This window comes from Dysidea avara, chromosome 3, assembly GCF_963678975.1.
Source record: "Dysidea avara chromosome 3, odDysAvar1.4, whole genome shotgun sequence".
In the NCBI taxonomy this organism is placed as follows: Eukaryota; Metazoa; Porifera; class Demospongiae; order Dictyoceratida; family Dysideidae; genus Dysidea; species Dysidea avara.
Window position 1 is genome coordinate 11706075 of NC_089274.1, and position 27731 is coordinate 11733805.

General features: G+C 40.8%; 2 protein-coding genes, 2 long non-coding RNA genes and 1 pseudogene across 4 annotated transcripts in view; 3 read left to right on the forward strand and 2 right to left on the reverse strand.

The window, feature by feature from the left end:
• Window positions 1-13106, reverse strand: part of LOC136249371 (uncharacterized) — a 40431-nt gene extending 27325 nt beyond the window's left edge. The window contains exon 1 of the long non-coding RNA XR_010698179.1: window positions 12933-13106. This is a non-coding gene — a long non-coding RNA (uncharacterized lncRNA). The remainder of the gene's footprint in view (window positions 1-12932) is intronic.
• On the forward strand, window positions 6788-8068 carry LOC136251581 (zinc finger MYM-type protein 1-like; annotated as a pseudogene).
• LOC136251740 (uncharacterized) lies at window positions 9621-11642 on the forward strand. The gene is made up of 3 exons (XR_010699183.1): window positions 9621-9783; window positions 10843-10914; window positions 11424-11642. It is a non-coding gene; the product is annotated as an uncharacterized lncRNA (long non-coding RNA).
• A 7585-nt stretch (window positions 13107-20691) lies between the features above and the next one.
• LOC136248322 (uncharacterized) lies at window positions 20692-21423 on the reverse strand. The gene has a single exon (XM_066040112.1). It carries the CDS (start codon window positions 21421-21423, stop codon window positions 20692-20694), a length of 732 nt encoding a protein of 243 aa, XP_065896184.1.
• Window positions 21424-26829: 5406 nt separating this feature from the next.
• On the forward strand, window positions 26830-27486 carry LOC136248323 (uncharacterized). Its single transcript, XM_066040113.1, has one exon. It carries the CDS (start codon window positions 26830-26832, stop codon window positions 27484-27486), a length of 657 nt encoding a protein of 218 aa, XP_065896185.1.
• Window positions 27487-27731: the final 245 nt, after the last annotated feature.

Consider the following 27731-nt stretch of genomic DNA (forward strand, 5'->3'; position numbering starts at 1 on the left):
CACTTCAACTGTTATTGGTGGGATGCTAGGAACTGGCGTACTATTTATGTCAGGATGAGGAGACTGTTCATCTTTAGTAAAAACGTAAGAGAAGTAATTGTTAAGAATGTTTGCTTTAGAGCAGCTGTCAGAGTAGGATTCACCATCTACCTGTAGGGTATTGATGGAAACTTGATTTTTACGCATGCTTTTGATGTATCTCCAAAACTTCTTTGTACATTTATTGCGAGGATCTAAAAGAGATGAAACATAGTTATTGTGTGAAGTACGACCCAATCTTTGGACTTGTTTCTTCAAGTTGTGATAGGCTGCCCAGTTATCGTCTGTGTTTGTTCAACATGCTAAATTGTACTTTCTCTGCTTTTTCCTAGACAGTAAGTAAGTTAAGTACGTAGCTAGTAATAAGTGTATAGTTAGGTAATAAGTAGTAGTATGGTGTAGTTTTCAGTATGTACGTGTGTTTCTTTATTCATAATATCTTTGTACATATCCTATTTAAAGATCGCCCCAAGGATCGGTGCCATCGTGATTGTGTTCTCTACGAGGTGAGGAATGTATATTAAAACGTTATAGAGACTATAAACAATAACAAAATATTTAGAATGTGATTTTCGCTTATTCCGTTATTCCGCTATTCCGTATTCCGCGGAATACAGGCTCCCCATTTTTTGGTTGTTTGTTTGTGATATAGAGATATTCCATCTCCATAGCGACCAAACCCGACGGCCATATTGTTGTGCAGGTGTTCGCTTGTAGTGTTGTGTAGTGTTGGTGTACTCGGTCTTGTTTTGGTTTTATCGTGGTTACTTAGAGGGATTCTGCGGAGGATGGGTGAATTGTGCTATCGTGGAATGTCGTAGTCGATCTCCTGGACATAAAGTACAATTTTTCAAACTCCCGAAGGTGGTGACAGATAAGGGCATACAAATGCTTGCTACCACCAGTAGCTGCAGATTGGCTTGGCTGAAAGCGATCTCTAGGGAAGATTTACCTGAAGATGCAGAAAATTTTTGGGTTTGCGAGAAACATTTTGTGAAAGGTGGACTTATCAGTAACGACGTGATGCACCAAAATGATGTGCATGATAGGCGAATTTGGCTAAATATAAATAATTAGGATTGTTGTTTAGCTGTGTAGTCTTGAATACATACACAATGTGTATCCTACTCATATTTAATAATTGTACAGCTAGCTATGTTAATTGATTTTAGGTGAACCTGCATATGAAATGTTCACCACGGATGAGGACTGGAGTCCGTCGATAAACCTTGGCCATGACAAAATTTCTATTGATAGTTCCACCCAGAAGCAAGCAGAGGAGAGAGCTCGCAGAGCTATTGCACGAGCAGTTCACTGTGAAGAAAAACAACCTGCAAAACAAGTTCTTATGGAAGCCCCCTGTGATACCCCAAATAAAGCCTCTAAGAAGATGTGTGACAAGGGAACACAAACTGATCACACTGGTGATATTCCGGTAGACTTTTTCAATGAAGAGCAATTTCTTAATGATGATGGCAAGGTGCTGTATTATACTGGTTTGCCGAATGGGGAGCTTTTACAGAATATGTTTCAGCTAGTTGTTCCTTATCCAGGTCAAAGGCGAGAGTATTACTGGCAGTCATTAATTGTCACTTTGATGAAACTACGTTTAAACTTTGGTCACCAAGACCTAGCTTATAGACTGGGGGTCAGCATGAGTACTATATGCAGACGATTCCAGGACATGCTGGACTTGATGTACGTGAGACTGGATTTTTTAATATCATGGCCTGATCGTGAGCAATTAAGAAAGACAATGCCTCTTTGTTTCCGCCCCACTTATGGACTAAAAGTTGCAGCCATCATCAATTGTCATGAAATTAAAGTGGAGAAGCCTTCCAGCTTACTAGCCAAGGCATCAACTTGGTCTCAGTACAAACAAGCCAACACTGTCAAAGTTCTAATCGCCATTACCCCACAAGGTGTGACAACCTTTGTTTCAGACAGCTGGGGGGAAGGGTAAGTGATAAGCACCTGACACGAGAGAGTGGATTGCTAAAAAACCTTCTTCCTGGAGATATCATATTAGCTGATCGTGGGTTTGATGTGGCAGAAGAAGTAGGTTTGGCACAAGCAAGTCTCCGTATACCTGCCTTCACAAAAGCAGTAAGCCAGTTGCCACCCACAGAGATTGAGAAGACCCGAAAACTAGCAAATGTCCGTATACATGTGGAGAGGGTAATTGGAGCTACGAGACAGCGCTATTCAATACTGATGGCAACACTACCTATACAGTATTTTTAAAAATCAAGTGGAGATATTCCGACTGTAGATAAAATAGTACATGTGTGTAGGGCTTTAAACAATTTATGTGTATCAGTTGTACCTTTTGAATAGTTGTGAATGGTTTTGATACTGTAAATACATGAACATGGTTGTAACATATGTAAACATGGTTGAAACACATGTATAGTAATTATTACACAATAGACTACTGATGTAACCTTTGCTTATATTGTTTCATCTGCTTTCGGCAATCTGGACAATACCAGTGTTTTACTTTAGGGGCAGACTTTAGATTGAGGCACTTTATGTGAAACCACTGTCCATACTGGCAGCTATCATTATCACAGCAGACCATTTCACCACCTATTTCATCTTTACAGTAACAATAATTGTACTTTGATGAGCTTTCATTTTTGGGAGGTATCACAAGGCTTCTCGTAAACCATTTTCCTAGAAGTTCAGGTAGAATGGCTACACTGAAAAACTGAGTTGCCTTCTGAATACAGTCTGCCATAAATTCATGATCAATTTCGATCCTCTCTATATGTAGTGTTGGAGTGAAGTTGGGGAAAGTGCATACAATGAAGTCAACAAAATCAGCCCCAGTTACAAACAATTGGGTTTGTATTTGATAATAGTATTGGTGGTTTCTGCATAGGGATCCATTTTCAAGACACTCTGCTTCCTCTAGATCAATATCTCTTGTTGAGAAAGGGCATTTAATCTCAGTTACTCCATCACCATGGCAATCACATTGGGTAACTGCATCAGGAGTAGCTGCTAGAAAGTTATGTTCTTCATTGATAATAAGCCCCGAACAAAAACAACAAAAGTTGGTGTGCTGTGTTTCCATGCTTTGAATATAAGCCTCACGTGCAATACCTTCATGTTCGCAGCCCCACTTGATAGCTTCTGTTGAGACACGGTGTTTTTCTGGATAGCAAATCTGATCCACCAAACTCACTGAAGGATTACTGGGCTCAGTGTGGCACACTGATTTCATTTTTGAGGCTGTTATTCTTCCTGCTCTTTGTAAAAACCAAGCATCACTTTTGCTTTGGACTCGAGTCTCTCTTTCAATTTGGAGGATCTCTTCCCTGGTTAAAAAAGGCTTAGTTTCCTCACAAACATTGATCAGTTCACGATATGTCAATTCCTCATTCTGTGGTAAATACAAGTTCCTGCATGAAGGTATTGTGGAACACACTGTTTCTTCAGTCTGTGGTACATAACTGTCTGAGTATGGTGATTTCAGGGACAAACACGATGGACTATGTTTGTTAACTGCATTGAAGAATGTAGTAATATGATCTGTGTTGGTTTGGACATGTTCGGGTTTATCATTGGAGTACTAGATGGTGCAGTGATATCATTAAGACGAGAATCGCTTGTGCATTCAATATCTGATGGATCACTCAACATACTGCAGTCATTGTTACAGTGAGCACCTCTCTTTACAGACAAGATTCCTGGCTTTGGTCTAGTGAAATCAATGTCAGCTATTCTGCTGTATGGAATGCCATCAACACTCGAAAGAATCACCCACTGACATGGGATTTCAGTGCAAGTTTTGTTGCGATAAACAGCATCAACATAAAACAAAACAGCAGCTATGTGTGAACATACTTCACCAAGGCCAGCCATACACTGACAATGTGCACATTTCACTATTCCATCATGATCTGTTCTAATCCAAACCTTCAATGGAGGTTCATTAGCTTTTGCGAATGTCTGACCTATAATACAATAGCAGAGTAAAACAAACAAAGAATCACAGAGCAACCTATTTGTAGCTCTGTGATATTAATCAAACATGCATTGTGTAATAGCTAGCTAGCTAGTTATGCTACAAATTAGTTTTATATGAACTACTTCACCTTTCCCAAAACAACATAATCTTCAGCTTTCCTAGTGGCTGCTACAGAACTCACAAAACCACTCAAGAAGTATTTGAAAGAATCAAAACTTTTGTAAGCCTTGAATCTCTCCCCAGTACAGAAACTGGTTGTTAACACCAAGTAGTTGAAGATGTCAGTAGTTCTAACAGGTAGCAAGTTTTCAGCACTCAGATCATGTGTCGAATAAGTATAAGGATCACCTATGTCTTTTGTCTTTTCTAGATATCTTTTTCTGTCACTGATCTTAAGAGTCTCTGCATAAGGGACAGGTTCTGCTCTGCTCCCAGTCGCCATTGCTGTGGACCTCCAGGCATCTACAACTGGAAATAACTATATCCAGTTCACTACCGCACAATTCACTATCCTTCGCTTAAACAAACAAATAAACCGCGATAAAACCAAAACAAGACTGAGTACACCAACACTACACGCGAACACCTGCACAACAATATGGCCGTTGGGTTTCGTCGCTATGGAGATGGAATATCTCTATTGATCATAATTGTGTCAAAATTACCGGTGGCCTTTGAGATTCTCTCCTTGATGTTTACGGAAAATTTATACTTCTTCGCTTCTTGCTTAAAGTATTCCCATAGTTTCATAAGTAGATACTTTGTTTGGTTGTTTGACCTCTTTCCAAGAGGGTTTCGCTCCACATTTGCTGACACTGCACTGGACGCCATGCATTTTCAACAATTAAGTGTGCGCCCGTAACCTGAGCTTACGAATATATGTGTCACGAACATCATGCTTAAAGCCTTTGATCTTATATGGCTTCTAAATTAACAACCCAGGATTCAGCTTAACGCGAACGTACTATAGTAACGGTCCCTTCTATGTCATGTCCCCTGGTACTTACTATAGGTGTAATACAAACGAATAGCTATTTGATAGGTTATGACTAACTTTAAAACTCTTCTTGCAGTTGCTGACAGGTTGAGTTTCCTCCATGCCAAACTACGTACAACAATACTTGATCACTCAATGATTTACTTTACATCTCTCTTGTAGTCAATTTCATTTCCTGACAGGCCATCTCAGTGCTAGAGCCGGTGGTGGAAACGGGTCATGGCTGGTAATCCCATGAATAAAAGAAACAAGAAAAAAAAAAAAAAAACAAAAAAAAAAAAACATGATTCCTGGCCCTACCAAGCTATGGGTGACACTGAGGTGTACTACGTACACATGGGCGTAGGAACAGGGGGGCCACAGGGGCCAGGCCCCCCCTAGTTTTTGGCCATGGAAAGACAGAACAGGCCAGGTCCCCTCCAGTTTGCAGCAGGAGTCATTTTTACAGTAATGCACCATGTGACAAGTCAGTAATAATTATAGATCATTGGCCTACTTTGACGCTGATGTGCTATGTTCCTTCCTCCCACCGCTATAATATTTATGCTTCCTCACTGAGTAAAAATTGTTGGTCCCCTGGTGCAAGTTTATTTGAAATAATATTAGAAGCGCTTAAACTCACGTGTGATTTGTGCTAGAAAATAATTGAGCATGGTGACATGTGCAGCTGCAGAGACCTAACTTATGTCTCAGTCTTACTGTCAGAAAACTTTGTTGGAATTATTTTGTACTGGTAGTCGCAGTAGACCTATTTCAAAGAGTCCAGTAGTCAGTGAAGGACCTTCTAGTAGCGGTTCCTCAAACGGTTCCACTAGCAGAGGTCGAGCGGCCCCCGGTGGAGGTAGCTCAAAGAGTCCTTGTTCTAGCCCTGGTTCTAGCCCTAATGATGAATCTTTGGTGGAGGAAGTTGAACCAGAGCAGTCCTACTCCCCTGAGCCAAGTCAAAGTCTGAGTGAAGCTGGTGAACTGTCAAATCAGTTCCATGACGCTTCCGGCACCGCGACGTCATTCACTGCTATCAGTAGTTCTTCCACGACACCATCCACTGCTACGCGAGTGTCAGTGTTGTACTAACTTCAACATTCCTCACCATCCTTTGGCAGTTGATAGCTCTAAACGACAACAGTTGTACCCCAGTAAAGAACATGGCAAGCAGAAGTCTCATTTGAGAACAATTCAAAGTAGTTGGTACAAAACACATCCTTGGATCACTGTGTGTACATCAGAATATAAAGTGTATTGTGCAACCTGTCAAGCAGCTAATGAGCAAAGCTTGTTGAGCTCCATACATGCAAAGTCAACCTTTATTCATCCTGGTTTTAATAACTGGAAAAAAGCTCTCGAAAAGTTTCGTGAGCATGAATGCAGCAACAAGCATAGGGAGGCTGCTGAAAAGCTTGCAGCCAAGGCAAGAGGAGTTAGCCCAATTAGATACTCAGCTAAGAGAAGATCAAGAGCACCACAGAAAAATGTATATGAAGCTACTTCAAGCAATTCAATATCTGTCACGTCAAGGACTGCCTTTACGTGGTCACAGAGAGGATGCAGAATCATTCAGTGGTAACCTCTATCAATTACTACTACTTCAGGCCAAAGATTGTCCAGAAATGATCTCCTGGATCAATCGGAGGGAGTATATATCACCAGAAATTGTTAATGACATTATCTCATTAATGGGCAAATGTGTTCTGCGCAACATTTTAGGTGAAGTTAGTAGATCATTATGGTACTCTGTAATTGTAGATGAGGCCACAGATGTTTCTCACAATGAACAGATGTCATTGTCCCTTAGGTGGACAGATCACAATTATGAAACACAAGAAAGTGCTGTTGGCCTTGTTCAGTTACCTGACACCAAAGCACAAACAATCTTTTCAGCAATACAGGACACTTTAATCTCTACTTGTTCACTTTCGATCAATCAGTGCCGAGGTCAGGCTTACGATGGTGCATCTAATATGAGTGGCATCAACAATGGAGTGCAAGCTCTATTTAAAGCAGAAGTTGAGTAAGTGTTATATGTTCATTGCCTGGCCCATAGTTTGAATCTTTGCTTAAAAGATGTAACAAAGACATGTGAAGTGATAAGGAATGTTTTGGACTTCATTTATGAGTTAACACAGCTGATCAAAATGTCCCCTAAAAGGTTAACATTGTTAGAAAGTTTTAGAAGGGAAGTTACTATTAATAGTGGTGAACTGACACCACGTCTACGAATGTTGTGTCCAACACGTTGGAATGGAAGACACTCATCAATTTCCAACATATTGAAAAATTACAGCACTATCCAGAGTACTTTAGATGAGATCAGTAAAGGTCACGATGAATATGCTACAAAAGCTAATGGAATGGCATCAAAGATGGACAACTTTGATACTTTTTTTGGTCTAAAACTTGCCTATCTCATATTTTCTGCTGCAGAGCAAGTATCAATAAATATTCAAGCAAAGGACATCACTGTACAAGAAGCAGTTCGTGGTGCCCGACTTCTTATAACATATGGTGAAGTGATCCGTGAAAGTATAAATCTAACAGCAGAGCCAACCCTTCCACGTCAAAGAAAACAGCCCAGAAGACTTGATGATGGTGCAAGTTCCCTCAGATACGAAACTCCAAAAGACAGACACCGCCACTTGTATTTTGAAGTAACTGAGCTAACTGCAGGTCAAGTCAAAAGAAGGTTTATTCAAAAGGATCTTGCCATTGTAAATGAAATTGAATCAATTCGTATTGAGTTTGCTAATGGTAATACAGCAAAAACTATCTCTCCAGATTTAGAAATGTATTTGAAGAATGATTTCGCACTTGAAAGGTTGAAGACCCAACTATCAATGCTACCAGATGCAATCAAAACAAGTTCTTTGGGTATAAAAATGGTAACCAATGTGAGAACCATAGCAAGTGTAATGAACGAAAGTTCAATATACAAGGGTATGCTCCAAGAAGTTGACAAACTTTTAAAATTGTATCTAACGTTTCCAATGACTACTTCGACTGCTGAACGCTCCTTTTCTTCTCTCAGACATGTAAAAACTTACCTCAGAAGTACTACATGACAAGTTCCAGATTGAATAATTTGTTTCTATTATATATCCACCAAGACATAACAAATTCATTGGACTTGTATAAATTAGCTAAGGACCTTGCATCTGCAAACAAACGCAGAATGTACTATTTTGGAAGATTTTAATTGTTAAATCATTAATTCATCCAAGTAATTTATAACTATCCTATCTACGTATGTATAGTTCTGGAGTGTGTATTTATAATATAATAGCATGAAATTAGTTCAATTTAATTGTGTCTTATGGTATATCCCATCCAAAAACAGCTTATAGCTGTAAAAAAGTGCGCGTCCAAGTAAAGCAGAGTTAACTGCGACAAAAAGTAATGATATCATAGTGCGGCCATGTACGAGGTGTGCAAGTTGTAAAATTCATATTAGCTAATCAGATAATACAATGTTATTGTTAAAGTGTTAATGAGAACTATGTGCTGCTAGTTTATAAGTGTGTGAGCATCTTCATAAATGCCACACAAATTTAATTCTCAATAAAGCAATGTGTATAGATTCTCTGATAGCAATAAATAGTTTGAGTTTGGCCACCTTTCCTTTGTTCATAGCATTGCCGTATACAGGAAAGGCGGCCAAACTTAAACTATTTATTGCTATCAGAGAATCTATACACATTGTTTTATTGAGAATTAAATTTGTGTGGCATTTATGAAGATGCTCACACATTTATAAACTAGCAGCACATAGTTCTCATTAACACTTTAACAATAACATTGTATTATCTGATTAGCTAATATGAATTTTACAACTTGCACACCTCGTACATGGCCGCATTATGATATCATTACATTTTGTCGCAGTTAACTCTGCTTTACTTGGACGCACACTTTTTTACAGCTATAAGCTGTTTTTGGATGGGATTTCAATACTTTTTGTTAGAATAAGCAATGCACTGTTGACAACAGTAGGTGAATTTCCATGGTTTTGACAGAAACCCCAGATTACAGTGACATAATATTAAAATATAACTGTAATTTTAGTGGCCAGGGCTGCCCACATGGAGGGGGGGGGGGTATTTTCCCCCTGCCCCAGCCCAAAAGGGGCCCCTTGATTGCCTGTTTAAAGAAAGATCGATATACTCTAATAGAGCAGTCAGGATCTAGACCCTTCCTTGCCCCTGGGCCCCTCTTTAACTCTTTTCCCTGGGCCCCCTAATTTCTCTGGGCGGCCCTGTTAGTGGCATGCAACTGCAGTCAACTAACACCCATTTTAACTAGTAAACCCTTAATAACACTTTGCCTTTCATCTTGTACTGCATTAAAACGATCAAAATACTCTATTAGAGCAGTCACAAAATAGCTGTAACACTGCAATCAATATTTAGCATAGTTACAACTTCTGCTTAGCATCGGATTGTATAGTTTAAATTACTAGCTACTTACACACTTTACAACATAAAAATATGGCACTTGTAGAAATGTGACTATTCTATTAGAGTATCTCGATCTACTTCAAGCAGTGACTAATTCAAGTGAAGAAGCTACGCCCCTGCCAAGAGATCTTGAGAATAGTAAAGAAAAGGCAAGTATGTACAGAGACAATAGAGGGGCGCGTAATTATGTCCTGTTGTAAATAAACGCCTTTAAAATTTATATTACTACTAAATAAGCGCACCAGAATAGGCTTGTGAGGCTGTTGTCTCCAAGGTTGTCTCATTACTTGTCTTTTCGTGTTGAAGGGATTTAGTCACAATTGGTGAGTTTAATTATACATGTATTTGTGTTGTAAAACTTAATTGTAAAAAGGCGATTAGCACATATCATGATAAACATGTATTTGTCACAGTAGAGTCTCTCACGATTATTAGACATTGGACCAGGGTAAAAAATTTACTGCTATATTTAGAGGTTGTAGCGTTTGTATATCTTAGTATCTTAATAAATAATCCTCCATGATCACTAATCACTAATAGTACAGTGAAAGCTGGTCATTATTCAGGCCATAGGGACAAAAATTTTCTGACCTAGCTTTTTAAAGAGGTGGCTGCATTTTGCGCCTTAAAAAAGGTAAGAAGCATACTGTTCTAACTGGCTACAGAGATGGATTTAGTGTGTGACAACGTATGAGACAGTGAGTACTGGCAGCAAGGGGGCAGCCAATCTGTTAGAGCACCAAAGGCACTGCTTCAGACTTAGGCAGTTGGCTGTCAGCCCAAAGAGTAAAAAGTTTCACTATTGGTTCTTATAAGCTCCTGATGAAGAAAGTGATGAAGTCATTATCCATAGGATATATTTTTCACATAACACAGCATTCCAGTAATTTAGTGGTGACCACAACACTGCCTGAGTTAAACTGTGGTGAGATTTGAGACTACCGGAAGCCCTGGAATGCCTTCAACACATGAAATACCAAATATCTAATGCCTAGCTTTCATCCGCAGTGGACCTGTCTTGGTGGCCACTTGTACAGAAGGGAAACAGCTGCCACACAGTCTTTCGAGCGAGCAGCTAGTTTCCACACCCCTTAATTATCAATTTGTAAAATCTTGAGCAAAATTGTGTGTACAAGCAAGTGCGATATTGTGCATTGGCAGTGCCGTGTATATGGTTGCTGCCTAGCAGTGACACATCACAAGTCACAATGTGTTACTGTATCATCCATCTCTGAATGTGTCATTTTGTGTAGAGAGCAATCTTCCACATTCATAAGGCCACCTTGTTATTCAGGCCAAATTTTTGGTTCCACAGCTGGCCATATTAATGAGGTTTCATTGTACTTATATGGGCATTTTTACTTTTCGTAACTTTTCTTCAGGTTTACTGATGGGCACTATGAAGCATTGTTGACTGGTCCGTACATAATGTGGTGACTTGAAATGCTAAAACAGTACGTAGCATGTCTTGTATGTACATGTAATGTGTTGTAATGTGTCCACACATCCACACATCTTAGAAATAAATATAAATGTATTCTCTATACTCAGTTCCATTGTGCCACTGGGTCATAAGTGGGTTGAGTATGGATCATCCAGGACATTTGGGTCACATTTTGTCCTGGCCAAGTGGATCTCATCCACTGACAGAATATACAGATCAGATCACGTGTATAAATTACGGTGGAACTTGTTTATTACCACCTTCACTCAATAAGCAGGTAACAGTGTATAAATTCTCAATTGGAATTGGCTTTTCAAGAGAGGTTGTCTTTCTATATTGGTGGCCATTAAGACAGGTTGTACTGATAGAGTGTACATACTAGAGATGCAACAATATCCTTCACTTAGTGTCGTTTGATAGTGATGCAATGGAGACTATGTATTGTTGCATTTAAATACTATGCTATTATATTGCAACTCTAGCACGTATTTATAACAGGAATGTTTGTTAACTGTTTAGACATACTGGAGCCACACCCACTCATCTGGATTCTACAAATGGAGTCATACCAACTTGTCATCATACTTACGTGTTACTCCCATTGTGCTTGGATTGTACATGCCGTCATGTGAGACTTGCTACCATGGCGGGCCACTGGAAAACATTTCATAGCTGTTATATTACAGTCATTATTGTACAATTCTTACATTATTGTTGTGAAAAGTGTTTGGTATTCATGTGTCCTCATGTATAATTTTTGTGTGGGGGTGCTATAAAATGTAAGAATGTATGGTGACAATTGGCTAGCTACATGTGCTAATTACTCGCAGCTTGTGTCAAAATCTGGTAACCGCAGTTGTATTGTGTCATTCTTTAAGCCGCGCCCTTAGAGGACAAATTACGTCACGATGGGGGCGACTAAATTTGTTAAAAACGCCGAACGATGGTATGCAGCACCATAGATTATATCTGTGGACTATAATCTATGGCAGCACACTTCTTTGTGGCTTTATGCACTGATTAACTACATAGAGCGCCAGTTCATCAATACCCAGTGACCGCAGTTGTGCTCTGCGTCATTCTTTAAATTCCAAGTAAAATTCTTAGAGAGAGCAAATTACGTGGGGGCGACTAAATTCAAATTTAAAACTAGCCATTCTCGAAAACATATGTTTCAATCTAAACGAAACTTTTAGAACAGTTTAAAGACACATTGCCCTACATGCCAAGCGAGTATTGCGGAAAACAACAATCTGGGTTTTGTATTTGGCCTCTAGGACAACTGAAACTTCGTTTGGTGCTGAAATTACGACTGTAGGGTAATCATGTATGGTGAGATCGATGATGTGAATCTTGAGGCGATTGAGTGAATACTGAAGCGACAGCAGGACAATCAATGTTTGGAATGCACAAAGGAACGCAAGGCATACACCTGCGGTTGCGTCTAACCGCATGCAATAATAAAAAATAAAAATAAAATGAAACTTCCCCTTTGATGTCGGCAATCTCGATCACGAAACAATCGGCATGGATTTGCTTCACTGCTTGTGTGGTAGTTACTAGTGACACGATGAGTTCAACTCTAGAGTTTCAGAGGGATAGCGTAAGTGGCGGGTGAGTTACAGGACGGCCAAATTTGACAACATTCGTTCCTGTAAAATCCTCACGTAGTGGTCGCGTCATTTATTGTCTGCGGCGAGCGTTTCTGCTTTACTGGCCGCACGACTCACTACCGTGAGTCTTGATGTGGTTGCTATAAGACTATTTATGTAGCATAACTGTGATTAGGCTAAAATTGCTTCCAGATTCAACCTCATAGCACATATTTTTCAAAATTTTCCTGGGGGGATGCCCCCAGACCCTCTAGATGGAGAGCATGCTCTGAGTGCGACTTTGCGCACTGCATGTACCCACTATAGCAATAGCTTCCTCTGCTACTGCTTTAGTTGCCAATAGTGGGCCCCCCTATAATTTTTTGTCTTGCTACACCCCTGGTACATACGAGCGTTTGACAGTTAAAGACTACACCTTTATAAAAGTCTCCTCGTAGTTAGTCAGTTTCATCTGACGGGCTGAGTCCCTTCCCTGCTAACGGCTAAAGGTGTACATCAAACTTCCCTGGTACTGTATGTCACCCTCGACTGGATAATCATCCCCAACCGATCGTGTGCAGACTGATCTAGCATAGTGCCTTTTATTCGGTACCCACCGTGATTTACGACTAAACCCGTAACATGTTAATTAAGCCTATAGGTACGTCGAGAGGTACGTATTTTAATACCTGATAACTCGCGTGCGAAGCGGGTGTACTCAAAGGGCCGCTTTGGTCATTTGTTAATTGATCTTATCCAGATTGAGACTAAATTGCCACTTTTCTAAATGGCGACATAGTGTTTGTTCTTGTTTTTTGCTTTGAATATATTCATTTGTTAATGTCGTATTCTTAGCGCCATCACAACAAGCGCATCACAGCCTTTTTGACTTTTGTGTGGCGTCTCCGGACGCCCACACAAAACAAAAAAGCGCTCCTCAGACTAACGTTTGCGTAGGTTTTTGTTGTGTTGTTGTTACCTGGAGGTTGACTGATTATGAAAAAACCAGCGTCGATCGTATGATTCGTCGCAATGGAGGGCGAAGCTGAAAATATAGCAAGCTGTTGTCCGGGTGAGTTTAATCGCATATAAAATGAACCAACTGTCTGACTAGTCTCGCGCCAATTTATTTGTTTGTTTTTTGGCCAACTTTTTATTTAGTGGATACGAGCTAGAACGGATATTTGACCTTGTAGGCTCTAGGATTTAGTCTCGCGCAGCCAGACCCTTTTGTGTGGGAGGCGGAGGAACAACTGCGTTGTACTGCTGATTGTACGAATCTTTAAAAATTGCGTGTATGCGCACACAAGATTCAAAATGTTTTGCTTCACAGAACAAGTTGCTTACGTTGGGAATCATAGTCCCCGACATCAGCAACCTGTTCCGTGAAACAAAATGTTTTTAAATCTTGTGTGCGTAGATATGGCACAATATGAGGTATTTAGATGTTGTGAAAATTTATCTTGTAACTGGCTTCAGTAGTTACTAGGTTACAGTGGAGATGAACTGAATGGTACAACAAATTGTACTGGAAAATTACAAATATTTGAAGTGATTAAAGCAGATGACAGTGGCCACAACAAATTACAATGGGTTATGATAGGTAACAATGGGTTACAGTATGTTACAATAGGTTACAGTAGGTTACAATGGGTTACGGTAAGTTACAATGGGTTACCGTAGGCTACAATAGATTACAGTAGGTTACAATGGGTTACGGTAGGTTACAATGGGGTACGGTAAGTTACAATGGGTTACCATAGGTTACAATAGATTACAGTAGGTTACAATGGGTTTCAGTAGATTACAATGGGTTACGGTAGGTTACAATGGGTTACGATAGGTTACAGTCAGTTATAATAGGTTACAATGGATTACAGTAGGTTACGATGGGTTACAGTAGGTTACAATAGGTTACAATGGGTTACGGTAAGTTACAATGGGTTACCATAGGTTACAATAGATTACAGTAGGTTACAATGGGTTACAGTAGGTTACAATGGGTTACGGTAGGTTACAATGGGGTACGGTAAGTTACAATGGGTTACCGTAGGTTGCAATAGATTACAATAGGTTACAATGGGTTACAGTAGGTTACAATGGGTTACGGTAGGCTACAATGGGTTACGATAGGTTACAGTGAGTTACAATAGGTTACAATGGGTTACAGTAGGTTACAATGGGTTACGGTAGGTTACAATAGGTTACAGTAGGTTACAATGGATTACAGTAGGTTATAATAGGTTACAGTGGGTTGCAATGGGTTACATTAGGTTACAATGGGTTATGGTAGGTTGCAATGGGTTACGGTAGGTTATAATAGGTTACAATGGGTTACAATAGGTTACAATGGGTTACAGTGAGTTACAATAGGTTACAATGAGTTATGGTAGGTTACAATAGGTTATAGTAGATTACAATAGGTTACAGTGAGTTCCAAAAGGTTACGATGGGTTACAATAGGTTACAGTGAGTTCCAAAAGGTTACGATGGGTTACAATAGGTTACAGTGAGTTACAATAGGTTACAATGGGTTACGGTAGGTTACAGTGAGTTACAATAGGTTACAGTGGGTTACAGTAGATTGCAATGGGTTACAGTAGGTTACAATGGGTTACAGTAGGTTACAATGGGTTACGGTAGGCTACAATAGGTTACAATGGGTTACAGTAGGTTACAATGGGCTACAGTAAGTTACAATAGGTTACATTAAGTTACAATGGGTTACGGTAGGTTACAATGGGTTACCGTAGGTTACAATGGGTTACAGTAGGTTACAATGGGTTACGGTAGGTAACCCATTGTAACCTATTGCAACCCATTGTAACTCACTGTAACCCATTGTAACTTATTGTAACCTACCGTAACCCATTTTAACCTATTGTAACTCACTGTAACCCATTGTAACCTACCATAACCCATTGTAACCTATTGTAACTCAATATAACTTACTGTAACACATTGTATCCTATTGTAACATACCGTAACCTACTGTAACCCTAACCTACCGTAACCTATTGAAACCTACCGTAACCTACTGTAACCCATTGTAACTCACTGTAACCTACTTTAACCTATTGTAACCCATCGTAACCTACTGTAATCCATTGTAACGTACTGTAACTTATTGTAACCTACCGTAACCCATTTTAACCTATTGTAACTCACTGTAACCCATTGTAACCTACCATAACCCATATTGTAACCTATTGTAACTCACTGTAACACATTGTAACCTACTGTAACCCATTGTAACCTATTGTATCCTATTGAAACTCACTGTAACCCATTGTAACCTACCGTAACACATTGTAACCTACTGTAACCCATTGTGACCTATTGTAACCTACCGTAACCCATTGTAACCTACCGTAACCCATTGTAACTCACTGTAACCCATTGTAACCTACTGTAACCTATTGTAACCCATTGTAACTCACTGTAACCTACTGTAATCCATTGTAACCTATTGAACCCATTGTAACCTACTGTAACTTATTGTAACCTACCGTAACCCATTTTAACCTATTGTAACTCACTGTAACCCATTGTAACCTACCATAACCCATTGTAACTCACTGTAACTTACTGTAACACATTGTAACCTATTGTAACTCACTGTAACCTACTGTAACCTACCATAACACATTGTAACCTATTGTAACCCATTGTAACCTATTGTAACCCATTGTAACCTATTGTAACCCATTGTAACCTACTGTAACCTACCGTAACCCATAGTAACCTATTGTAACCCATTGTAACCTACTGTAACTTATTGTAACCTACCGTAACCCATTGCAACCTATTGTAACTTATTGTAACCTACTGTAACCTATTGTAACCTACTGTAATGCATTGTAACCCATTGTAACTCACTGTAACCCATTGTAACCTACTGTAATGCATTGTAACCTATTGTATTCCATTGAAACCTATTGCAATTTGTTGCAGCCACTGTCATCTGCTTTAACCATTTCCCACTACAATTTGTTTTGCCATTCAGCTCATCTCTACTGGTACCTAGTAACTTCTGAAACCAGTTATAAGATAAATTTTCACAACATCTAAATACCTTTTTAACCAATTGTAGTAAGATATTAGGAACTAAAGTCATAAAAGATTACTGAGATATTGGTAGTTAAAGTTGTAACTTTGTAACTTGCGTGACTGGTTACAATGATTTTTTTTCAGGACTTTTAAGGACAATATTACCTCATATTAAGCCACATATGTAGTAGATGTGTGCGCACACATGCATGCGTCACGCAATTTTTAAAGATTCGTGCAATCAGCAGTACACTGGATTTCAAGTTCGTTGTCCCATTTAAACTCACGCATGCATTTCATTTATGTGCAAGATGGCTGTCAGTCACAGCATAGATACTATACTAATAACACAGGATTGGAAGCTCCGTTCGTGGACTCAGTATAGCGTGTACATTCCAAATAATCACTCCTCGTAGTTTCGCGGAGTTGCATTTCAGTTGGTGAAGGCTACAAAAGTCTGGTTATATCGATACCAACTTAGCTAAGGGTAGTGAAGAACCAAGGTAAATGTATAGGATGATATATGAGCTAGTATTTCTGTTCAATTAAATTCAAATTGTTTTGTAGCACAGCGTAAATTGGGGAACACTACGAAACCATATTTTGTACTCTTTGCCAAGTCTTTGAAGATGTTGTGATTTATCTTTGAAACTAACAGCCTACAACGAACACAAGGTCACTTACATGGGAGCCATTTTTTATCACGTGATTGAAACATGTGTACCGAAAACCTATAACCTACGTAATTACACAAACAAAGTTTGTTGTGTATTAGTGGCAGGAGTTTGCCAGGTAGCTCTCAACAGTTTGCCACACGGTACTCACAGATTATTCTTATTAACAAGCATACACACGCATGCGCAGGGTACAATTATATTGCATGCATCAATACACTACACTCCTCCCCACTTAGGAGAAAACTAAAATGAAAACTACAATAATGTAAAACTACAATAATTATAAGTAGTCTACAACAATGAAACAGAAATAAAACTACAATCATGATAGTACTACAGTTAGTGTTCATACTTCTTCCAACAGTCTCTTAGTTGGTATAATGTGGCGAGATGATTTTCTAGGGGATAAGGTACGAGGCATAGCTAGTTCATCTTCAGGGCCTTCAACTGGGTTTGATACCAGTTCAGCTTGGACTTCTTTGTGAACCCCAGGTTGTAGGTGGTCCACATGTGCCTCCCGAGTGTGTTGCCCATCAACATTAACTTCATATCTAGGGCCCCCTAGAACGGCTATGACTATCCCCTTCTGCCACTTGGGATGTTGCCCAGGTCTAAGGTCTCGTACAAGGACAGGGTCATCAACACTGAATTTCCTTGGCTCTGCTTGAGGTGATTTGATGTTAGATTGCAACTGTAATTTAATTTGAGTGTTAATGTTTGGTGATGTTAAAGATAGCCTGGTACGTGGTACTTGCTTTAGAATTAGTTCTGCAGGAGTCTTGCTAGTAGTAGTATGAGGAATGTTACGATAGGTTCAGAGGAACGTGGTTACAGTGTTCTTAGCCCTGGAATCTGGTGATTCTTTCTTCAAAAACTGTTTGACATTCTTAACCATGTTCTCGGCTAACCCGTTAGATGCTGGATGGTAAGGTGGTGATTTGTAATGGGTTATATTATTCTCTTGTAAAAATTCTGCAAACTCTGTTGATGTAAATTGGGGGCCGTTATCTGAGACTAAGATGCTTGGAACCCATGTGTTGCAAAAATGTCACTCAAAGCTTCTATGGTTTTCTGTGAAGTGGCAAACGAAACTAATATGACCTCTGGCCACTTACTGAAGGCATCAACAAGGACCAGGAAAGCAGTCTTGTTCCACTCACCGAAATCAATGTGTATCCTCTCCCGCTGTGAACTGGGATACTGCCATGGATGAATGGGTGCTGGGGCTGGCATAGCTGTTGTTTTACAAGCCTCACAGTCGGTGCAGAGAGCTTCGATGTCGTCATCAAGGTGTGGCCACCAAACGTGACTGCGTGCCAAAGCTTTCATTCAACACATTCCAACATGTCCTACATGCAGTTCCTTCAGTAACTTGGCTCTTAACTGCTCTGGAACGATGACACGTTTGCCCCAAAGGATACAGTCATCACTGATTGACAATTCAAGTTTCCTTCGGTGGAATGGTAGTATGTCATCTGGTACTGGTGATGGCCATGAACCATATTGAATGTAACTTAAATTCTTGGATAACACAGGATCCCTGCGGGTCTTAGCTGCGATCATCTTAGCTGTAACTGGTAGATTGTCAATTGACATGGCATGTACCTCATTACCCTTTTCTACAGGGTGAGCAGAAGTTGTGGGGTGTGGGAGTCGTGAAAGACAGTCTGCACATTTGTTACTGGACCCAGGAATGTATTCAATCTTATAAGAGTATGTGCTTAGAATCAGGCTCCACCTTTGCATATGAGCCGCTGCCAGTGGGCGTACTTCTTCTTTATGGCCAAACAGTTTACATAGTAGTTGATGGTCAGTCACCAGAATGAACTGCCAACCGCAGAAGTACTGATTGAACTTCTTAACGCCAAAGACAATGGCGAGAGCCTACCGCTCTAGTTGGGCATAATTCTTTTCTGCTGGGGTTAGGGTTCTAGAGGCATAAGCCACAGGCTGTTCTTTGCCATTAATAACATGCATCATACAAGCTCCTACGCCATAAGGCGAGGCGTCACAATATAGCTTAATTGGCTTAGACACATTGTAATGAACCAGGACTGGGGCTTGGCTCACAGATAGTTTAGCCTTGTCAAAAGCTTGCTAACAGGGTTTAGTCCACTTCCAAGGAGTGTCATCGTGCAGAAGCTTGTATAAGGGATGCAACATAGTAGACAAAGACGGCATAAATCTGACATTGGAAGTGATCATGCCCAGGAAGGACTTAAGCTCTGATTTGTTCTTGGGTGATGGGGCTTCTACAATACCCTTGATTCTTTCCTGGGTAGGGCTTATTCCACCAGGAGTTACCAAGTGTCCCAAATATTCAATGGAGGTTTGGAAAAACCTACACTTTGCTCCATTCAATCTCAAGCCAAATTTCTGAAGGCGGGACAACACTGATTGCAAATTCAGTACATGTTCTTCCCTAGTAGGCCCCGTGACCAGAATGTCATCTAGATAGCAGACAACCCCCTTACAGTCCTGTAACACTATGGACATTGCCTTCTGCCAGATGGCAGGGGCTGATGCAATACCAAATGGCAATCGTTGGTATCGAAACAAACCCATATGGGTGGTTATTGTCAAGTACCCCTGGCTTTCAGCCGCTACCTTTATTTGCTTATAAGCACGTGACAAATCTAATTTAGTAAATGACTCACCATTAGCCAGTGTTGCAAAAACTTCATCAGGAGTCAGTAGAGGGTAAGTTGGTATCTTCAAGTGTGGATTGATTGTTACCTTGAAATCAGCACAAATGCGTAACTTCCCGTCCTTCTTAGTAACCACCAAATGGGCGTCGCCCAATCACTTTGGTCTACCGGTACGAGTTCACCGTCAGCCACCTGCTGCTGCAGTGTCTGTTCCACCTGGCTATGCATGCTAAATGGAATGGGACGCGACTTGCAAAACTTGGGTGAGACTCCTTGTTGGAGTTCTATTTCTGCCTCTATTCCTTTCAACATTCCTAGTTCTTCCTTGAAAACATCTGGAATTCCTCTTTAATTGAGTCAATGTTCAACGCATTGACTGATCCCAACTGCATGCCACTGAAAATCTTTGTCCAGTTTAATCAACTCTGCCAAGCCAATCTCTTCCTAATAAAGGCAGTTGGTTATTTACATTGTCTACCACAACAAATCTTCCAACTAGATTTTGTTCTCCCTTTTGGACATTGAGCATTATCTCTCCCTGGACAGACAAGGGGGTGCCATCATACTGGTGCAGGCTGACTGCTGACGGTTCTAACTTCACTTTATTCAGCTTCTCTTGATACACTGAAAAGGATATGATCGACAACTCTACTCCAGTATCAATCTCCATTCAAATTTCTGTACCGTTCAGCAGCAGTGTGGCAGTTAATTTCTTTGTGCGTCCATGACAGCCACTGTGGTGGACGTGATTGTAGCTCGTATCAAAAGCCTCATCACTGAAACTGTCACCTTCAACTTGTACATCCACCAAGTGGGTTTTTCACTGTTTACTAGACTTCTTGTCCTTACGCGGGGGAGTTGTCTTGGTTGTCTCACTCTTCTTTTTACCACACACTGAGCTGAGATGCCCTACCTTCTTACAATAATGACAACGTTTGTGTTTATGTATACAGGTAGCACCTGTGTGGCCATGTTTCCCACATCTGTGGCAATGACTTCCATGTTGGGAAAGTTGGTGAGTTTCAACAGCTGGGTTCAGCTGCTGGGTTTCTCGGCTGGCAGCCTCAGCCGCTCTGGCTCGTTCTGAAGCCATAGCAAGTGTCAAATTGGGGATACACAATAGCTCCCGTTGGGTTTTGCGGTCACGCAACCCACACACTAATTGGTCTTGCAAGGCGGTGTCTAAATAGTTCCCAAAGTTGCAATTCTTTGCGAGCTTCCTCAACTCTGCCAGGTAGTTGGCAAGTGTCTCCTGCTCTTGCTGTGCTCTTTTGAAGAATTTAAAATGCTCCACGATCTCAATAGTATCCTTCTTATAATGTTCCTTCATTAAATCCACGATCTCCGGCAGGTCTAATTCAGTTAGCGGCCGTGGGCTGGCCAATATTTTCACCTTCGAGAACACTTCCCGTCCAACTCTGGCTAAGAACATTGCCTTTAATCGATCCTGACGCACTCCCGCTGCGGTACAATAAAAGTCGAACCTTTCCTTGTAGTCGTCCATGGACTCCACCGCTGGGTCGAAGGTTTCAAGCATCGAGTTACTTGCCATAAGTCCTCAACTTCACAATTCACTCTGTCATTAGAGAAATACACCTCGTTGCCAGTTTGTTGTGTCTTAGTGGTAGGAGTTTGCCAGGTAGCTCTCAACAGTTCGCCATGCGGTACTCACAGATTATTCTTATTAACGAGCATACACACGCATGCGCAGGGTACAATTATACTGCATGCATCAATACACTACAAAGTTAAACCTATAATAAATACAAACCAATTCTAACACACTCCCCCTGTTTGATCACAGATGGGAGCAAACACTGTCAATGTCCAGTCCAGGTTCTTCATGTCTGTTCCCCCCTGATTGCAGCTTGTCTACGTGGCCTGGAATTGTCATCCTGTTGAGGGACTTCAGTATCATTCGCACCTTCAGCCATTTTATCAGAATGATTAACAAGCGAGCCATCTGTAACAATTGTGGGAGGAACATCAGATTGAACTTCTTCTGAACAAGCAAGAAAAATGACGTGTGCTCCTCTTCAATATCTTGGGGGGTCCACTCCCTGTTGACACATTAATTAAAGCTGCTCTGGCAATTCCATCCGTTCCCTTTAGAAGCCCAATCACCTGAGCAATTTCCAAAAAGCTATTTTAACACGTTCGTCCTTTAACATTACAACATCTCCAACTTGAACAGAAGAGCCTGATCCACTGAGCTTACTCGACTGTATTTCACGTAGACTAAGTAGGTAGTCTTTCCTCCAACTGTTTATGATCTGATTGAGTACGTGCTTGTGATTCCTTGACCTTCTTGTCAGAGCAGCATTAGCACTAACAACTTAATAGTGTCCTGCACATGGGGAAACAGCCATCCGTCGCCCATACAGTAAATGTGATGGGGTCAAGGCATAACTCACACCTTCGGTGTCATCATATACGAAGGTCAAAGGACAACAATTAATCACAGACTCCACTTCAATAAGGATGGTGTTCAGTTCATCATATCGCAAATTTGACCTTCCTATTATCTTTCTCAGGGGTCTCTTCACTGTCTATACCATCCATTCATAAAACCCTCCCCACCAAGGGGACTTGGCCACAATAAATTTCCAAGTGGTACGCTGGTTACTTAAGTACTGCAACACCTCAGCAGCACGACAAATCAACCTGATTTCTCTTGATGAAGACTTAATGGTCTTTGCGTTGTCTGAGATTAAAGTGGCTGGCAAGCCACGCCTACCAACAAACCTACGAAGCGCCAGCAAAAAAGTGTCAACATTAAGAGAACGAGTAAGCTCCAAGTGAATTGCACGGGTAGACGCGCATGTGAACAAACAAATGTAGACTTTGGAGGAAACGTCTGAATTTCTTAACTCTCGAACATACAAAGGGCCTGCAAAGTCTAGCCCGGTGTGAGTAAAGGGAGGACTGTCTGATACTCTGAATTCTGGAAGATCAGGAGAGGGCTGCAAACCATAAGGAGGACCTTCCATCCTTTTACACATTACACATCTTCTTATGATTCTTTTAACCAACTGCCTACCCTTCAAAATCCAGTACCTCTCGCGTGTGGCTACAAGAGTAGTATTCACTCCCCCATGCTTCACTTGACTATGTACCTCCATCACAAGTAGCTTGATGAATGGGTGCTTGGTGGGTAACAAAATAGGGTGCCTCTCAGTCGCAGCTAATAATGCACTGCCAAGTCTCCCCTTGCACTTCAGAACTTGTTCATCTAGATAGAGACCAAATTGTTCAACATACAATGGCTTACCATGAACAGAGTTGCTCTTGAAGTACTTAACTATGCTTTATTATCACAGGACGGAATTTGGCTCTTATTTCATGAGCTGTAAGTTCGTCTGTATAAAACAAAGAACTGTAACTGTTACACTAAGCCACACTCGAATCACTTAGCTTTGCCATAATTCCAGCAATTGTCTGGAGGATGCTTAGAAATACCCGAAACAGGTACACAAACTATGTGACTTCTCGTTTGGTTAACACTAAAAATCTTCTGGAAAAGCATTGAACTGTACCAACGTGTGGTACAAGCCATTTGGAATTGTCTGTACTTCCATTAGTTTTCACTGTATGTCTTCTGTTAGAATTTATTTGTATTTATTATAGGTTTAACTTTGTTTGTGTAATTAGGTTATAGGTTTTCGGTACGCATGTTTCAATCACGTGATAAAAAATGGCTCCCATGTAAGTGACCTTGTGTTCATTGTGAGTTGCAGGCTGTTAGTTTCGAAGATAAATCACAACATCTGGCGCCCAACATGGGGCACGAGTAGGATTAACTGCTGTACAATTGCAACTAGAAGCAGCCCGGAGGTAGTTGATAGGCGGTTCGACTTTTGCTGAGACTCCCGCTGAACCGACTACCGAACACTTTGTGTAGAAGATTCCTTCGTCATTTAAAGATGCCTTTGCCACAATCAATCTTCTGAACCACCTGCTAATACGCTGTTGTACCGTGACAAACTCCTATCTAACGGTACCAGTAAAGGCAAGCCTGAACATTCAATTAGTGCTGTTGTTGTTGTTTTTTTTGTGTGTTTTTCGTTTAGAGATTCGTCTGGTAATACTATGTCTGATGATGAGAGATCGCGTGCTATACATGGAGGCCATCGTGGTGTCGTCACAAAGCTTGTTCGTGAAGCTGAGGAAATTACTAATAAAGCGGACCCTTTAGACTCAACGCAACGGATCAGACTTAGTGTGATTAAACAGCAACTGGATGTTAAGTTGAATTTGTTGAATGACATGGACAAGGAGATTCTCACTCGTTGTGAATTGGATGCTATTGTTAATGAACTTGAAGAATCGGAAGCAGTCACTGCTAAGATAATTAGTTGTAAACAGAAGATTGAGGAGAAGTTAACAGTAGTTACTCCGGCAACTAGCACTCCCGTGTCACCCATGTTGCACGCTTCATTGCCACCCCTTCTTCTGTTGCCGTGGCAAAACCTCGACTGCCTAGATTGCAACTTCCCAGATTTAGGGGTGATGTCGAGAATTGGCCAGCATTCTGGGACTCTTTCAAATCGGCTGTCCATGAGAATACAGAATTATCGAAGGTGGATAAGTTTAATTACTTAAATTCATTGTTAGAAGTCACAGCCTTAAAGTATATTCAGGGGCTTACATTGACTGATGACCATTATGACACTGTCGTTGGTATGCTAAGAAAAAGATTTGGGGACCCCCAACAAATAATATGTTCTCATATGGAGGGGTTAATTAAAATTCCTAATTGCACAAGTGATTGCTCTGGTGCATTCCGTACAGTATATGACAAGATAATGGTCAACATTTGAGGCTTAGAGGCACTAGGAGTTACGTCGGACCAGTATGGAAGTTCTTGATTCCTGTCATAATGACTAAACTACCAGATGAAATTCGTTTAAGAATTTCCCATGAAGCCGGTAGAAATGCAACCCCTTACTTGACATTTTGAAACAGGAAGTAGAGGCTAGGGAAGTGAGCGATGGGTCTACAATTAGCATGATGAAGAACCCTGTTGCCCAGCCACCGCAGCGTGAACCCCCTTCCACGGGTAGTGCATTGATTGCCAATAATTACAAGGTGCATTGTGTTTATTCTAATGGTGAACACTACTCAGCTACTTGTTCTACAGTAACCAATGTAAGAGATTGTAAAGACATACTTCTGAAGGCCGGTCATTGTTTTAATTGCTTAAGGGCTAAACATAGGTCAAAGGAATGCAATAGCCAGAGGACCTGTAGACACTGTCACCGTCGGCACCACTGATCAATATGTGAACGGGCACCCCCTGCAATGAACACTGGCAGTGGCGGTACTGATTTACGCTTAACTGACAAGTCAACTGTTGATACAAGTATCGAAGGTGTCACAAGTACGACTAACTCTAACAAGGCCAGGGGGTTGTACTCTTACAAACTGCATGAGCCATTGCTGTAGGAGAGACCAAGAGAGTCCCAATAAGAATACTTTTAGATGGTGGTAGCCAACTGTCTTATGTCACTAAGTCATTGCAAGAACGTCTAGGGCTAAAGCCAATCCGAAGAGAGAAATTACGCATTAACACTTTTGGCAGTTCTTCATTTGTGGTGAAACCCGTGTGATATTATCAAGGTCCCCATTCAGAGTCCGTATAGTAATGAAACCTTCAGCATTACCGCCTACACCTCACCTGTTATCTGCTGTCCACTTCCTCGTTTGGTTGATCCAAGTGCTTTCAGTCACCTTGCAGGGTTGCAATTAGCTGATGCCAGTGATTCTACACAGCAAATTGATATTCTAATCGGATCTGACTATTACTGGTCTGTAGTGACGGGAGAGACAATCGTCGGTAACCGTGGTCCGGTAGCAGTGAATACCGTATAGCTGGTAATTTTCGAAAGGTTTTTATTTTCGGATATTTCGAAGAGGCCCTTCTCTTCGAAAATAAATTCCCACGTCCGGTTGTTTTTCGAAAATAAATTCCCACAAGTGAAAGCAACCGTCTAACTTTTGGTGATTCGTTCGTGTATTCCTCGAGTTTTAGCTCAGTATTGCTGATGATAATGGGTAAACTGTATCATTACTGTACCAATAACCAGAAAACAGGTGATCCAGAATGGGAATTGATGCCGTCTGCTCTACAATCTATGGTGATTAGGATACTATGAGCTAGCTATGATCGAGCGTGATCGTGCCAGTGAGTTCACTCCACCCGAGACTCCCTCAGTCTTCTCTCCAGTGCACAGGAATGGGGATTATTCCATCAGTAAGTCAGTTTTCGGCAAACATTCACGCATCTTCATAATTTATGACACGATTTTCCGTTTATTTGAAATCCATCCGGACTTCGAAATATGCACTCTTCGAAATTAAAATCTTTCGAAATTCATATTTTGCTTCTTGTACGAAAATTTCTGTTTCGAAAATAACCTGCTATACGGTAGCAGGTTAGGTTGGCTCCTTTCTGCACCCTCAGGCAATAGTGATACTGTGAACTTAACACATTGTAATGTAATAGTGGAGCCATCATATACCAGTCTTAGTTTAGTGGTCTGCTTGTCCTGACATATGGTGAGGGAGGCAATGTACTGTGTTACTTGTTGCCGTAGCTACTCATGAATCATCAGGGACTAACTCAACTATTCTGTTACTCATTTGGTCTTGGATAATTGTGTGATATCTCTCGAGGAGCTCAGGTGATTTCAATAATCGAGAATGAAGATGCTGCAATCGACCCAAGCAAAGGTCAAAGTGATCAGGAATAGACGGACCAGATTCCCTCCAAGGCAGATTTACTTCATAGCGGCCATGGCAAAACTTCAATCCGACTAGAAAACCATCTTCGTCAGCCAAATCCTGGGAATCATCTAATACTCCAATTGATTCGGTGTCCCAAAAACTCCTTAAAGTGTTGACAAGGTCATCATTCTTACTTACTTTCACTAAGTCATCACAGTTAGCGAAGACTAGAATGGATCCTTTATCGCTGAATGATTTCCTCAAGACAGGCCCAAATATGATTCCTCGACTATTTGATGTCCTTGTGAAGTTCCGTTGGCAGACAATAGCAGTAACTGCAGACATTGAGCAAGCCTTTTTAATGATATCCATCGCACCCCAAGATCGAGATGTTCTACGTTTCTTATGGTTTAAGGACCCTCTTGATGCTGCTAGTGATATTATTACATTGCGATTTGCTCGGCTGGTTTTTGGTCTACGTCCCTCCCCAGCTATTTTGGGTTCAGTCATATCGAAACATCTTGATAACTATCAGTCTCAATATCCTCAACTGAGTCAGTCTATTAAGGACTCATTTTATGTTGACGATCTTATCTCTGGGGGAGCCACTGTTGAGGAGGCCTTTAATACCTACGTGGTTACCAAGAAGGTTATGGCTGAAGGAGGCTTCAACTTGAGAAAGTGGGCTTCGAATTCACCAGAATTGATATCAAGGATTATCAATGCTGAATCTAGTTCATGTACTGATGCTACTCCAGGCCAGTCGAGTGGAGGAGATAAGTCACTTCAGTTTATTGTTGGGAGTGGTGACCCTCAGTCCAAGTTGCTTGGGGTTGGTTGGGACAGCTGTTCAGATGAGCTTCATTTCAATTTTTTTAGAATTGACTGACCAAGCAAGCAAATTTCCTCCAAGCAGAAGATCGTTGTTGAAGGTCACGGCAAGCATATTTGACCCCTTGGGTATACTTAGCCCCTTTGTGGTCAAGTTAAAGATTTTGTTTCAGACATTGTGTTGTCAATGCACCGATTGGGATCAGCTGTTAGAGGGTGAGTGTTTAAGACAATGGAACGAATTTTTGTCTGAGTTCCGTATCTTAAATGGAGCTCGAGTACCACGATGCTACTTCCAGAAGG

Excerpts from the sequence above, each read along its gene's own strand:
- LOC136248322 (XM_066040112.1), bottom strand. The coding sequence starts at position 21,423 with ATGGCAAGTAACTCGATGCTTGAAACCTTCGACCCAGCGGTGGAGTCC.
- LOC136248323 (XM_066040113.1), top strand. The coding sequence starts at position 26,830 with ATGGATCCTTTATCGCTGAATGATTTCCTCAAGACAGGCCCAAATATG.